This window comes from Lygodium microphyllum, chromosome 11, assembly GCF_053477565.2.
Source record: "Lygodium microphyllum isolate KBCC chromosome 11, Lygodium_microphyllum_v1.1.10, whole genome shotgun sequence".
Taxonomy (NCBI): domain Eukaryota; kingdom Viridiplantae; phylum Streptophyta; class Polypodiopsida; order Schizaeales; family Lygodiaceae; genus Lygodium; species Lygodium microphyllum.
Genome location: NC_141145.1, coordinates 36,324,198 through 36,340,627, shown reverse-complemented (window position 1 = coordinate 36,340,627; position 16,430 = coordinate 36,324,198). Strand labels below are relative to the sequence as shown.

At 45.0% G+C, this 16,430-nt stretch overlaps 1 protein-coding gene across 3 annotated transcripts in view; it reads right to left on the bottom strand.

Moving 5' to 3' along the window:
- The window catches only part of LOC148028706 (thiamine pyrophosphokinase 1-like), a 98,645-nt gene that overhangs the window by 55,463 nt on the left and 26,752 nt on the right, over positions 1 to 16,430 (bottom strand). For all 3 annotated transcript variants that reach the window (XR_015692318.1, XR_015692317.1, XM_087687492.1), the window contains exon 5: positions 9,020 to 9,121. Coding sequence is in view for 1 of the 3 variants with exons in the window: in XM_087687492.1 (XP_087543618.1) it covers positions 9,020 to 9,121 (102 nt within the window). In the remaining 2 variants the exon portion in view is untranslated. The remainder of the gene's footprint in view (positions 1 to 9,019; positions 9,122 to 16,430) is intronic.

Sequence of the window (16,430 nt, the reverse complement as noted above, 5' to 3'; positions counted from 1 at the left end):
TTCGAGATGGTTTTGGACCCTTGAGACGAATCATGCAGTTTGAGGATGAGAGATACTGGCTTTCTTCCTCTTGGAGCTCCAAAAGCATAGAGCAACTATTCTATGGAGTAGGAGGCCCCCACAGCTCCGCTCACATAGACAGAGTGCGATCACTAACTTTTTCATTGCTACACGATCGAGTATGGCACATATCACTCCTACTGCCACACAGCCTACAAGAGTACATCATCATTGGACCTCATCTTCTATAGGTGTCCCTTTGGATAGAGCAGTGGCACTCAACTAGTCTAGGCACCCACGTCCACTCAGACGAAGACCTAAACATCCACACCACAAACAAATTAGAGCAATCATTGAGCACCACAAGAGACAAATGCGGAGATGCCTCAGTCATGCGAAGATACATCTCCTTAGAGGACAAACATCTCATTGATGGAGAGTTTTCCTTTTCTACTTTTACTTTTAGATCATCGACATGTTTTTTTTATAGGACACTATTTCACTTTTTAGTCTTATAGGCGTGTTTTTTATGTTTTCTCATTCCAAATGAGAAATCTCTCTCTCTCTTTTTTCGTAATGAGAAATCAAGCTTCTCACCCCCCTCTCTCTCTCTTTTTTTTTTCGTAAAAGGTAATTGTATTAATTACGAAAAAAATACAAGATTACTGGATTACAAGATACATGATGACACAAAGCCATCATGTGAAGAGGTTTTCTCTTTCTCTCTCTCTCTCTTTTTTCAGATTACAAGATACACGAGGGCCCTAGGCCAATGTGTGGGGAAGCCGCGTAGTAATGCACTGAAAAGGTTACACCAATCATGGCAACGACCCAGAGGCAATTGCCATATGCCACGGATGCAAATCCTCCCGAGGGAGCAAGTCGGAGTGTCGGATGATATCTAGCTGCCAATGCAAGAGCCCTTTAAGCCTGGCAATATGTCGGGGTACATTAGAGGCCGAATCAAAGAGAAAAGCATTGCGCGTGGTCCAAATGTGCCAGCATCCCCAATATCTGAAAAAGTGAAATAAGATCTTCTCATGCAACTGTGGCGGTGCGGGATACTTCGGGCGCACAAAAACCCAGTCGAAAGGAGTTAGCGAGGACCCCACCACCGCGCGCCAAATGTGCGACAAGAGTGACCAGATATTCTTGGCGAGCGGGCAAGAGAGAAAACGATGTCGGGCCGATTCCGCCGGTGTGGTACAGAAGAAACAATTGCCATTCGAGATGCGACGCTTGGCAAGGGCCGAGGCCAAAGGAAGACCACCAATCATCACCCGCCAAAGAAAAACCTTGCATTTGAAAGGTGTCTTATTTAGCCAGCCCTCCATCAGCGTTTTCTGCCACCATGACAGCGATTTCCGCAGTCCCCAAACAGTATTAGCTTTCTCTCCCAGCCATTGGTGATCTTGAACAAGAAGATGATACACCTGATTAGTAGAGGCCTTTTCCAGACTCAGGCGGCCTGCAAGATCCCAGTCCTGCCAAGGGCGATCCACAGTCAAGGCAGGAAAGGGTTGCCGACCCTGAAGCTCCGACGAAAGCTGCTCCCATAAATCACGGTATCCACATGGGATCTTGAATAGTCGCCGAGCAGTCCGAAACGATACGAGGACATTGCGAGTGGCAAGGGTAGCATCCGCAACCGACATCACACCTAAACGGGCCATGCGATTAAATCTTGGTCTGAGTTGATGTTTATCTTCCCATGAAAGGAGTCTGGATACTGCCAACAATTCCAGCTGAAAGGAGTTAGTCTGCAAGCGGTCCCCTACTGGGTGCCAACGGGCCTTTTGGAGCACCACTTTCCAAGAGCCGACCAAGTGCAGTAACAAAGAGGAAGAGGGACTGGAAACACGAGAGTCAGCATTAAGGACATGCCACCAGGAGGCCCGAAGCCGTGTGTTGCCATGGCGGAGCCCGCTGTCCTCAAGAAAATAACGGGCTATGATGGTCCATGGGTGATGATCCACACACATGGCACGAAAAAGGGACCAACGGAGAGCTAACATATGAGTGTGTGCATCCAAAATAGCTCCTCCACCCATGCGCTTAGGGGTACATGCGTGTGACCATGAAATCCAGGAAATGCCGGCCTGCAGTGAATCCTTCTTCCACAGCATGAAACGGATGGGATGAGTGAGGGCCTTCAAAGTAGTAGGCGTCCATGGCAACAAAGGCAGGAAATACGTTAGCATTGGAAGCATGATTGTCTAGGCCACTTTGAGGAGGACATGGAATGGCCACGCTTGCGACTTCCAATACATAAACTTCGCCGCCAGTTTTTGTGAAATCCACTCCAGCAGGTCTTTTGGCCGTACATCCACCCCCAATGGGTATCCAAGATGCCTGACAATGGAGCCACGGGAAACCACCTAGCCTTGCCAGCCTAAGGACTGTAAATCAGGCTCCGTACAACTGAGAATGGCTGACTTAAGGGCATTGATGCGAAGCCCAAAGGACTGACCAAAGAGTGTCCAAACATCTAATGCCCTTCGAATGTTGTCCCTGTCTGCCTGCAAAATCATAAAGGTGTCATCAGCCAAGGATTGGCTAACGAAGTGCTGACCCAACGGAAGAGACAGCCCGGCCAGCTGAGCAGAGGCTGCCATGGAGGATAACATTGAAAGGACCGGGTGAGTCGCCAGGGCAAAGAAGAGAGGGCTCAAAGGACAACCCTGTCTGACCGAGCGTGCAAGGACAAATGGCTCTGTAACTCCACCATTAAGCATAACTCTGGAGGAAGCCTCAGCACTAATGGTGTAGATCAATCGGGACATTCGGGTACCAAAGCCCATAGCCGACATGAGGTCTGCAATGAAAGACCAGTCCACATAATCAAACGCCTTTTCCAAGTCCAATTGGATCAATACCACTTCCTGACCGGAGTGCCGCGCATAGTCAATAGCCATTTGCACATTTAAGATATTATGCAGAATGTTGCGGCCCTTAATGAAACCATATTGGAGAGGATGCACAATAGCTGGAAGGTGCTTGTGAAGCCGATCCGCCAGCACTTTGGAGTAGATTTTATACATGGAGCCCATCAAAGAGATTGGTCTCCAGTGTTGCAACTTTGACGGCGAAGGGACCTTTGGAATTAGTTTGATAAGGCCTTCTTTCCATGAGGAGGGCATGACCCCCGTTTCCCACACCTGCTGAAACATGGCCACCAATGGCTTCACGAACTGCGTGGCCGAGGTCTGAAAGAATTCATTAGTGAGACCATCCCAGCCACGACTTTTATCATTCGGCAGGTGCAACAAAACGTCCATAACCTCTTCCTCGCAAATATCCGTCTCCAAAGCGGCTTGCATATCAACTGGAACCTGCTGGCGGACCAGATGATAGAAGACCGAGCGGGCATGCGTAACCTGGCTAGAAGGCGAGGAAGAGGAACCAAGAAGTTCCATAAAATAGTTTCTGCACATAGTGACAATGGTCTGCGGATCCGTGACCATGCGACCTTCCGAATCCTGGAGTCTGGTCATATTTTCGCGAGCCAGAGACGCATGCAAGGCGCGAAAGAACTTATGAGACTGGCAGGCGCTATCTTGCAATGTGTCCGTCAAGTTGTGCAGCTTGGCCTGTTGATAAGATTTCAACTGAAACACTTGAATAAGATGGGCCAATCGCCTCTCCAGAGACAGCAGAAAATCATCATCAGGGGAATCCAGGAGCAAGGAACGGACCAAAGCCAGTAAGTCTTCTGCTGCATGTCGACGTCGGCGGCAAAGCGAGGCATGATGGATCCCATACTAGCGAGCAACCCGCTGCACATTAGAGAGCAGCCGTGCAAATGAAGGCAAGCCCTCAGAGGCGAAGTCCAATAAGAACCTCTCAATCAGCTGCTGCATATAGCCCTGGAAAATTGAATGCTTCAAATAAGAGGAGTTGAAACGTAAAGGGAGCCTATCCAGGAATTGCACAAAAGGTGCAATAGAGTGTGCCCGCATCTCAAGCTGGAGGGGGAAATGGTCCGACAACGCATATTGCCGCAAGACCTTCATTTCCAGCATCTCGGGAAGAAAATCATCCCCCTGCATGATATACATTCTGTCCAGTCGCGACCAAGTAGTTGCATATTGTGCGGAATGAAAAGTAAATCCTGAAAAAGAAGGGTGAAGCCACGACCAAAGATCTTGCTTGAGTATGTGCAAAGCAAAGGAACTCCACACCCGGCTTTCCGGCGTATCCATTACCGAATGCCCTGAAGTGGATTGAGAAGAGTCAACACACATATTGAAATCTCCCATCAAAAACCCCCTTCGGCCGAGTGACATGGAGCCCTGCAAAGTGGACCAAAGATCCCGTCGGGATGCGGGATCATTCGGAGCATAGAGGCCCAACAGCCATAAAATCTCTCCTTCAAATAAGACTTCGATCACCAGAAAGCGGCCCTGCACATCATTTTTAACAAGGACAGGCTGATATTTCTCATGGACAATCATCAGCACGCCCGAATAGTGCGTAGCATGGGTCCCTGCATAAAACAGATGGAATCCATGACAATCCATCACTTTTCCTGCTTCACCGTGACTTTTGTGCTCAATTGCACACAATACATCCCACTCGTTCTCATGCAAGACGGTCCACATGGCATGTTGCTTATGGCGAGAGCAAATGCCTCGCACATTCCACGTGGCTATCTTCATGTATCCTCAAAGAAGGAAGTCAGGAACGAGGCGCCTGCTGCCTCAATTTCACCTTTCTGCGAGAGCATCCAGGACACCCTCATCCAGAAAATCAGCCAATACTGCAAAAGAATTCTGGCGCCTGCTTTGGAGGTAGAAGGGAAATCCACTGCCTTGGGAGAGGGGCGGGGATAACGCCGATCCCAGGGTGTAATAACATTTCCTTTGGCATCGAATGCCAGCTTGGCAGGTGGGCCTTTGGGGCCATCGGTATAGGCTCTCCTTGGAGACTGATTACGGGGGGCAGACGGGGCCGTAGGACGCGCAGCCTGCTGTGAAGTGGCCATTTCTTTCCGGCGCGTATACGTGCGCACGGAATCCTGGGGCGCGGTAGGCCCAGGATCCGCCAGGCCTGCATCCAACTTTTTCCCTTTGTTGGGGCGTGCCTCAATCCAGTCAGTGCGACGGGAATCCACACTCAGGACCTGTTGTTTGCCTTTATCCATGACATGAGGAGACTGAAGGGCTTCCTGGGGCGTGGCATCAAGCACCATGTCATCCTTGGGCAGCACAACCTGCGCATCCTCCGAAGACGATTGCTTTTCAGGGCATTCGGCCATGAAATGCCCCAATTTACCACATGAAAAGCAGTGGCCCGCAAAGTTGCCCCATTTTAAGCGAAAATACAAAGGATGCATGCCCGAACAATTGAGGCGAAGCCACGCGAGCCTTTTCCTGGCCGTGTCCCATAGCATGCATAAACGGTCGCGGTTCATCGCCCTGAGGCTTGGGGGAACCAGCACTGTTCCCACAACTGCCATCGCATCCTTCAACATGGGCCAATAGACCGCCGGACAATTTTCCACCTCCACCCACACCGGGCATTCGCGTTGAAGCAGACGCTGGAAGTCGGCCATGGGGCGCCATGGCACAACATGGACCAGGCGGCGATCAAAGAATAGCGGCAACTTGAACAGGAGCTCAGCGCGATGCGTTTCCGATTTCAGCAGGACCTCATAAAAGCCGCGAGGTCCAAGGAAGATCTCCTCAACAGACTCCCCTTGCAATAGATGGTGCAACCACTGGCGAATATGCGAAAGCACTGGGATCCTGCCAGTGAAGAAAAGTATAACTGCACGATCATAAAACACCGAGAAGGATCGCAAGACTGATTTGGGGTCCACCGTGGCGTCCAGCACATCATCCGTTCCCGCAACAGAAAAAGATTCGGTATTATGCTGGACATAATCGTCGAGCAGAGTATTGGCGAAGTCCAGCAAATGCTCCCAGTCGATTTCCTGCGAATCCACAGGATCAAAGGCCACTTGCGCATAGGAGCGTTCCGGAGGACTCATTGGCTCATCAGGCGTATGCTTGGAGCGTTTGCCGGCAGGCGGCAGTTCAGAACTCGGCGGCAACTCCTCCGTGCATGGCACCATATCTTCCGGCTCCTCTGCATCGGAATCAGGGCCAAGGGCTGCCACCATCCGGTCAAGAAAATCCATATCCAGGCCAGCCATACTGCTGTCTTTTCTCTGAAGAAGTCGTCAGGCGGCAGTCGTCAGATGGGTCTCCAAGCGGCGCGCAGGTCTAGGCGATCCTCTCTCTCTCGCTCTCGGCTGCCTTAGCTCGTATTTCAGGAGAAGTGGCGCCGCCTAACGAATCAACCAGTTGTACAGCAGGCGAGCAGAGGCGAGGGGACTGCCTGACGGTCTCAGTCATGACCAGAGCCAGGCGCCAACAGCGCGCAGGAGACGGACGAGAAAGCAAGGTGCAGGTCGCGACGGCGCAAGTCCAGGCCTCGACCTGTTGTGCAGCAGGCGCGCAGAGGCAACAGGACTGCCTGGTGGGCTCAGTCGCGACCAGAGCCACGCGCCAACAACGCGCAGCAGACGGGCGACGAAACGGGGTGCAGGTCACGATGGGGCAGATCCAGGCGACCTGGCGTGCAACAGAAGACGGAGGCCCTCTCTCTCTCTCTCTCTCTCTCTCTCTCTCTCTCCCAAGTCCACTCACACCCTCACAAAGATCGTCTTACCACTTCTTGCCTTTAAAAAATAGGTTTTGCACATTTTGCTAGAAACCAGGCTATGACAAAAGTGCAAAAGGCACCCTGGGACTAGATAGACACAAAGAATCACGAGCTTTGACCAAATTTGGCTGCATGGGCGTGGACCTTGGCTGCCAATGTTTCTAGTACACCATCTTCAAACTTCAAAGAGATCCCCCAACACCGCAAAGGGGTTGGAACTTGGGCCTCTAGTGTTTAGTCTGTGAGGAAGATGGCACATCCGTTGGGCAAGAGGAAGAGCTTGGATCTAATCCCATGGACTGATAAATCTACCAATAGCATCAAAAGCCAACTAAGTTGGAGAGTCGCAAGCGTGTAGCGATGATCGGGATGATTGCTAATGTTGTTGTTGGTCTTTGGGGGTTGATGGTTCCTTGACAACAGTAGGGACTGGAGTGATAGGTGCTTCCAAGGATTTGTCTCAATGACGCGAATAAGTGTGGAGGGGGTCCTACAAAGAGAAAGGGTAAGCAAGTATTGTGGGGACAGAAATCTCCTTGCCTTTGGACTGAGTGGGCTGAATAGTCTGTTGCTCGGTATAAGGAGGGGACATTTTCTAATCCCTGTCCATGGGCTGATCCACCAAGGCACTCTTATGCTTTGGACATTCGCCCATAACATGACTGAGTTGAACACATAAGAAGTAGTGGCCAGAAAAAGTACCCCACTTGAGTCAGAACCAAAGAGGCCGCATGCCCGTGCAATTGAGGCCCAACCAGTTAGGTCGCTTCCTAGCAGTATCCCACAGCATACACAATCTATTTCTATTGGCTGCCTTCAGGCTGGGGGGGTATCAAAAGATGGCCTTTGGCAGCCATTATGGAGAAGGGCCCAATATACAGCTGGGCAATTCTCCACTTCCACCCATACATGACATTGTTGCTTCAATAAAGATTGGAATTCTAGCAATGGACGCCATAAGACAATATGCACCAACTGTTTCTCGAAGAAGAGGGGCTACTTTTGGAGGAGGAGATCACGGGCCAAAGATGAGTGAAGGATGACCACATAAAATCCACACAAACCAACAAATATCTTCTCCACATCATTGATCTAAAGAATAGAGGTTAGTCAATGGTGGATCTTGGCACGCACGGGAATCCAACTTGTGAAAATGACAATGACACCTCGCTCATGAAAAGCTAAAAAGGAGCAAAGAACCTCATGAGTCAGCAATTCTATGTCCAGAACCTCCTCTTCCACACAAGCAAGGATAGCTTGATGATTATGCTCAACATATTCTTCCAAAAGGGAGTTCACAAACTCAAGCAACTGATCCCAATCCTACTCTTGCAAATCCTGCGAAGTGGAAACCACCTTAGCCTACGAGACAAGCAGAGAATCACCCATGTCAGATGCCTCAGGAGCAACATTAAACTCATCATGAAGGTGCTTGCAGCATTTGACAGATGGCTGGGCATCAAGGTGGGCAAAGCCACCTCATCAGTGCAAGTTACCATGTCTTCTTCTTCAGCTGCATCTTCTTCTACTTCCATGTCCAGACCCAGGGCTGCAAGCAATGGACCCACAGCAGGTAGATGCAAGCCCTCCATGAAAGAGCAGGCCCGTCAAGTCATTGTTCCTCCATCTCTCACAGCCTTCTTTGCCACAACATGCAACCAGCAAAGCAGACTCACAAAGCCCTGAGGCGTGCAGTTAGAGAAGCCAACGGAGAACAGAGTGCATAGAAGGATCAGCGCCAAGCCTTGAGCAAGGCGAGGTAGATTCCAAGAAAAGATGGAACCATTTGTGCGACACATTTGTCTTGCCAGGTGCCTGTACAAACAGACAGGAAAACAGGGCGGCACCCCACACAAGGGGGAGAACAAGGCGGCGCCCCCCACAAGCATGGCGACCTTGGCGAGTGGGCAGGAAGGCAGGCAGACACGTGCAGGAAAGCAGGGCAGCACCCTAGCTGCAACAGGCAAGGACTGTCTGCAAGCACCTAGCAGACCAGCGAACAGGGCACGGGAGGCAGTCGTTAGACAGGAGACCCTAGGCGACGGGTCAGACTACGAGCTGCTCCTGTCACGCTTTCCACCACTCTCTCTCTCTACGTGTGGGTAGTATCTGCTTGACACAATATTGTCATTGTAGTCCATTCATTATATTGTCTAAGCATCTCAATTGCCATCCCTTAGGATTAGTTATGAACAAACAAAGATATCACCTGATGCATACCAAAGTGGACCAAACTCTCAAACTAGTGCACACTAACATCACCTGCACATTAGCACTCAGCTTTCATAACAACAAAATAACATATGTACACTGCAGCTGAAGTTCAAGACACATGATAAAGAAAACTTACTCTCTCTTTCTTTATTTCTGGTAATGTGTCATTCAAATACGACAAGCATTTCCAAAGATCTGTGGTATCCTGATCCCCTGAGTTGTCCAGGACTTCCGTGCCCTAAAACATGTACCATCAAGGGTTCCCATCAGCACTTCTACATGCTTAAATCAGAAAATGCATCCACCTGTCAGAATGTTGGTAATCAGATCATCAATCTTTCTAACGTTCCTCTATATTTACAGCCATGAACAGTGCTGAAAATCTATACTTGCATCTCTCTTACATCTGATGTCTTATTAAGGGTACCATCAGTGCTGAAAATGCAAACATGTGCCCAAAAATACAGAGCCTAAAATATTAATCTGGCTTTGAGAAAGCATGGTGTTCATAAGAATGGATGCATTTATTATCAAGTTCTTCAAATATTTAACAACAAAGACCCCATGTCCCAATAAAGGATAGAAACAGAAAGGAAAGGAACTGCTAGAGTGCAATTAGAGTGACAATGTATTGGAGCAGAAAAAGTTCACCAATCCTTTGATAAGTAACAGTTATGACCGAAAGAGAAAGCTGACAGATGTTGGATAGTTAGTACATTAAGCAGACCATGAACACACTGCTATACTCTCAATCACAAGGTTTATTCAAGTCATAAGTTAAACAAATCTAAGCAATGATCTGAATGAGTAGAAAATCTAGGGGACTTTGCTTAACTGAATAGATCTGGCATGTGTCACTGAAGCATGCATATCACAGCAACCTAGGTAGAAACACAATAACCATTTCACTTCATAATAAGTAGGAATCAACTCCATCCACTCATCAATTGATGTCCCCCACCTACCCATCACTACGTATGCAGTTTTCTGCCTACACAACTTTCACAGATGACTGCATGGCCTGATGTATGCAGTTGATTAATTCAGTGCAGTAGGAGGCAACTCCACCTTACCTATCACTCAATGTCTCTGCCATCAACCCATCACTGTATGGTACAGCCACAGACTTCATTGTTGTTTTGTGAATTTCCCCAAAGCCTTTGACACAAGACTATGAGACCAGCTTCTCCAGAATAACAAATGCTTGGGATACCATAAGAGATTATACGGGGCATCATGCACTGTATGAGAGGGTCATGGGACAATTTAGAGCCCAGGTGACTTGTCAAGTTACATGCAGAGCACTATGGGGGTGAAGCGCAGCTGCCCACTGTTGCTAACACTATTTGGCTTGTAGATTGATGAGATTCCTGAGTTTAGTAACAAAGGAGTGGTAGTGGTGCATCACTCTCTGGATTATTAGTCACTCTCTTGCTTTATGTAGATGGCATCATCTTGACATTTGATGCACACATGGGATTACAATGCCATGCGATCATTACATCCACTTCAAACATGCTTGTCAACCAAGCTGAAGCAAACACTTGCTTAAACTCAACCCAAGTGCATGGTGCTCTACTTTGCATCAACAGAGAAGCCTACCCTGCAAAGCATTTCATTTGAGAAAAGAAGCAGTCTTCTGCACTTTCAACGACTCAGAAGTTGCCTTCTGAATAAGCTGCATCAAGCAGCTAAATAAAGGTCAAAGCTTTCAGTTTATCTTGCATGCTACTAAATATGTTAACCTTCACAGCCTTGCCATCTACATTAAAGTCCTGGCTGATTCAATATTACTCAAGGATATCCAAGGTTGCACGATGGTATATCCTTAAAATGGGATCCCTCATAAAGGTCCCATTCAATTGGTTGATCACTAATTGCGAGTCACCTTTTGCTAACAATCAGTGAATACCGCAATATCTAGCTAGATTTAACCCCATAAGCAAGGCTTTATATTCTGCCATGTTATTCATAAAAGCAGTGCCTAAATACACTCCCATTTTTAAAACCACTCGATAATAGGGGTCTTTAATGACAACCCCAACACTCACATGCTTAGCAAGTCCTCGAGAAGCTCCATCAAAATATAATGTGTAAGCCACCCCTTCATTGATATAATCTACCAACCATAATGATCAATCTACTTGTACTTATGATAATCAAAGTCTAATCGAGAGAGGGGCTCACCTTGGCCTCTAGTATCATTAAAAAAGTTCTTTCAAAAAAGTCACACATTATTAAGGAATATAGTTATTTCTAAATTGAATTTTAGTCAATAGGAGATCATAAACCTTAATGCTTTCACACATCTTTTTCGTACTCCACTCTTAATGATAGTGATAACATTGGTAGTAGTCAACATTTTCTTTCCTTATTATAACTCATGGGAGTTTGCTTGCACCTTTGCAACTTCACTTCTACAATGTTCTTATCCTTCTCCATTTGCTCTATATTGCTTTAATTCTTCTTCAAGTTTTTACACTTTGCTTTCCTGATCTTGAAGGGTTTTTTGCGATACATTTAGAGAACCCTGAGGTTGTAACAAAGATTGGTGAGTGTTATATGACATTGATTGATAATATTGATGCATTTAAAGATTGCCACCCAAGCATTTGCAATAACCTAGTAGACCTTGTTCACCATCCCCAACAAAAGTGAGTAACAAAGAAATGGAATTAAAAGGTGAATTTAGCCTAGTGCTAGGGTCATTAGGATACAAGGAATTGTCTATTCAAATATCAATATTTTTCTTTCTCTCTAAACAATATTAAGAAGTGGTTGTTGCATCTAGGCCACACTTGTTATAAGGGGTCTTTGTAAGAGTATACTCTTTATCCACTCAAACATGCAAATCCACTTTCCTCTTTATATCCCTAAGTGATTTCATTAGGAAATAATAAGTTTATCACAATAATAATGATTTAGACTGTCAACCACTTTTCTTTGGAGAGGGGGTCTTACTCCTTGGCTAGCATTCTTCATTGGCACTCTTCTTGCCACCTGCGGATCCACATCTCCTTTGGTCTTCCTACCACATCCAGGATCTAAGAGGTGGTGTTAGCAAACATGTGCGTCTTGTTTCATCATCTCATGCCTGTGAACCTTAGTCTAAGTCAAACGAGGACATTAGGAGGTCTAACATTATCTTTCTCTATCATTTTATGTGCTTTAGGCACTTACGATGGAGGACATATTAGTGCATTTGTTTTTGGGTACTGTAGGCTGTCCTAGGCACCCATATTATTAGCCTAGCCACTTTATTACCAATTGTGGTCCCAATTTGCCTATATATAGGCGGCCTGCCCTTTCACTCTCATTATCCATCATTGATCCTTCGTGATCAGGCAAACCTCCTCATTCTCTCATCCCCCTGCTATTGTTTAGCACCCACACTGACATGTAGAGCCACATGTTGGGGCTGACCGTTGCAGCCTTGTACGTTTCAGCCATTGTTATCAGATTGTTCCTTCTCTCACCCGTGTTCTCTTTCTGTCTTCTCCTCTCCATGTTCACTTTCCTTTCTGCTACTCACTCTCATGGATACAAGATGACAATATACTCATTTCAGACTCATCAAAGGGAATGCAATGCCATCTAGATGTACTACATGCCTTTTGGAAAGATAAGAGATCTCATAGTGAATATTGGGAAGACCAAAGCCACGGCCTTCAACACTTCGGCAACATGGATGACTAGATCTATGTGTCAATTCACATTTGGATGAGATTTAGTAGAGCATGTAAGGAAATATGTGTCCCTAGGGCTCACATTCTCTAGCTTGAGATTTTCACTAAGCGAGGAAGCTAAGGCCAAATTGGCAAGAGGTTATGCAACACTAGGGACCCTTGAAAGTCAATATGCCCATATACAATTTCATGAGCCCTAGACCAAACTCCGGTTGTTTAATACTCATCATACGTACTTTAACATATGGAGCAAAGATTTGGGGTTGCAACCTATACCATAGATGATTCAGCCTGCTTGTTAATTAGACAAAAGAGAGACTACTATGATGGGTGGGATAGCATGGAAGGGTTCGTGGATCATGATGAAATGTGTATAATCAAGAGTAAGCCCTCCATTCCACTACTCTCCATTTTTAGAGCAGAGGTGAGAGTAGCACGTATGGTGATAGAGGCACTCCTTAGAGCAATGGCTTTATTGCATAGATCATGAGAGCTTCCATATTAGAGATACTACAAACTAGCACCAATCTCTTCCAAATAGGTACCAGTGAAAGGTGAGAAGGAATGCTAATTTTCACAAACAACTAATTGGATGAGCTTACATGGGTTGACTATGAATCGACTCCCCCCCTTTGACTATAGATTAGACTACCCCACACTCCCCCTCAACCGTTCTCAGCTGATCTAAGCTGAACCACGTTACAAGGGCCAATATCCTGAGAATTGAGATAAAGACAACCTGGATTCGACTGCCATTCTTCCTGGGACCAAGGATGGAGTTCTACTAGAGCCACTTCTCATACCCCTTCAAGGATGGATTTATTGTCTAGCCAATATGGATATAACTCCCCCATGGCATGCACACTGCTATTGGTCAGATTTGCACTTCCTCTCATGGGCTGATGACAGAGACAGGCAAATGGACAAACATCTTAGTGAAGGACTGAACGTGCCACCTCTGTGACATGATCAAGCGTATCATGTACCATGGATGCCTTGCCTTCAATGAGCACAAAAGTTGGAAAAAGCTTGGTTAACCTCCAAGCCACTCCAAATGATAGCCTCTTTTGGTAGCTTTAGGCAAATCCATGGACTATTTTTAGACCCTAACTTTTAGTGAGTCCATTCACACTAATTGCCTATCCTTTGATCCATATACCGTTGTGCCCTAATGTAAACTATCTCTTGATCCCTTAACCCTGTCATCGCCTTAGCATAGTGGTCCATTACCTACTAATAGCGCTACAATTGAGCTATCCTACAGACCGTGTCCACACAAGACCCTTGTCCTAACATTACTCCCCCATTTTGGAAGAGTTTTTATCCTCAAAACCAAAACTGGAAAATCACTTCTTGAGTACAGTTATGTTCTCCCAAGTAGAACCTTCTTCAAATCTATCTTTCCACTTGACCAGAACTTATTTTGGAACATGATGATGTGTACGATACTCATGGAAATCCAAAAACCATTTTGGTTCATGAGGTTGAACTAATGATTCAATAATTTCTACTAGCACTCCTTGGTCCACCAAACTATCATCATTACTAAGTTACCTTCACAATTGGCTAACATGAAAGACAAGATGTACTCTACTAGAGAATGATCGATCTAATTTGTATGCAACTTCACCAACACATTTAAGGATTGTAAATGGGCCACAATATCATAGAGATAACTTAGCAACTATTCGAGACTTCAAACTTCTTGAATGTTATGAAACATGTAAATAGACGTTATCACATAATTCAAAAGTGACCATACATTTATGTTCATTTGCATATTTCTTATAACGGTCTTGAGAATGCTTAACATTCAAGCATGCTACTTTTAGCATATCAAAATGATCTTGAAGAAATTCCTTGACATGTTGGATTTTCTCATTGGCTAATCCCAGTATAACTGGTGATCGAGGTTGAAATCCATACATAAGCATGAATGGACTAAACCCCGTAATCACATACTTAGCACTATTGTAAGCAAACTCTAATATGGGTAAACAATCTTTCCAATTAGATTGTTTTTTGCTTACATATGCTCATAGCATATCTTCTCGAACTTGATTTATCCACTGGGTTTGACCATCCGTTTGAGGGTGATCCATGGTACTTAGATTAAGCATTGTATCTAAGCTTTTAAATACCGCTCTCAAAAAATGACTATTAAACTTTTAACCGCGATCACTTATAATATTAGCTAGCAATCCATAGAGCCAATAAATATTTTTCACAAATAGCCGAGCTAATTCAGGGGTTTAAACAGTTTTCTTTGTTGGAATAAATCTACACATCTAATGAGTCTGTCTACTACTACCCAAACGGCATCATGACCATGATTGTTAGTAGGAAGTCCAACAATAAAATCCATAGAGAGACTTTCCCACTTGCCATTAGAAATCTCTAAAGGATGTAAAAGCCCACCTACCTTCAGCCGCTCGACTTTATTCACATAAAACTTTTGCCATTGAATAACATATTTCTCTATATCCTTATACATTTTAGACCAATAAAAGTGTCTACGTACATAGGCATAGGTCTTTCGTATCCTTGGATGACCTATACTAGAACTATCATGACACTCATAAAGAATTTAGCGTTGTATGTCTAAGTCTGAGGGTACACATATTCGACCTTTGTAAAGCAAATACCCACTATCAATAGTGAAGTTCTTCCATCGATTGAGCTCATCATGCGTAAGAGAGGAACCCTATGTGGAATTCACGTATTGTGCATGAGTTGGTGAATGATCCCTTCTTTTAACCACATTCCACACTTTTTCAAAAGATTGATTATGCTCACATTTCTCTCGTAGAGATTCTAATAGATCACTCTTCAATATTGTAAATGAGAGAGTCAATCTCAAGCAATCTACTTAGAGTATCAACTACAACATTATATCGACCCTTTCGATACCATAGCATACAATCAAACTCTTGAAGAGACTCAAACCATCGATCCTTTCTTCCTTTCAAATCCTTTTGGGTAGTAAACCATTTGATATTCTCTTGATCAAACACTACCTCAAATGGAGCACCATACAAATAATGTCGTTATTTTTCAAAGCATAGAAAATTGTGTAGAGCTTATGTTCATAAGCAAAATGATTCTACTGAGCCTTATCTAGCTTTTTACTTTCAAAAGCCACAGGTCAACCCTCTTGGAGGAGTATGGCTCCAATGGCTATTACACTAGCATCAATTTCCACCACAAACAGTTTGTGTAGATCGACTATAGCTAGGATTAGAGCAGTAGCAATAGCTACCTTAAGTTTATTAAAACTATGTTGATGGTCCTCACCCCAAGAGAAAGTGTGACCTTAATATTTCAATTGATTCATCATAGGAACAGCTATCTTAGCATAATCCTTGATAAACTTATGATAAAATCCTGCCAAACCAAGGAATATTTGTAACTCCTCTAAATTTGTAGGATGAGGCTATTGTAAGATAGTTTGGATCCATTCTAATACCTTCTTCAAATACAATATAGCCAAGGTATTAAACTTCTATCTCTATCTTACAAAATTCACATCCATTTTCCTTAGCATAAAGTTTGTGCTACCTAAGTAACTCAAAGACTAAGCGAAGATGTTCCCAATGTTCTTCTTCAGAATGACTATAAATAAGAATATCATCAAGAAAAACAACAACAAATTTTCCGAGATATGGATGTAGGACACTATCCATACGTGTCATGAATGTGGGAGAAGCATTAGCTATGCCAAAAGGCATAACCAAAAACTCATAATGGCCAAAACGCATTCGAAAGGCAATTTCAGATACATCCTCCATGCATATATGCACTTGATGGTACCCTGACCTCAAGTTAATCTTGGTAAAGTATCGTGCTCCTGTAAGTTGATCA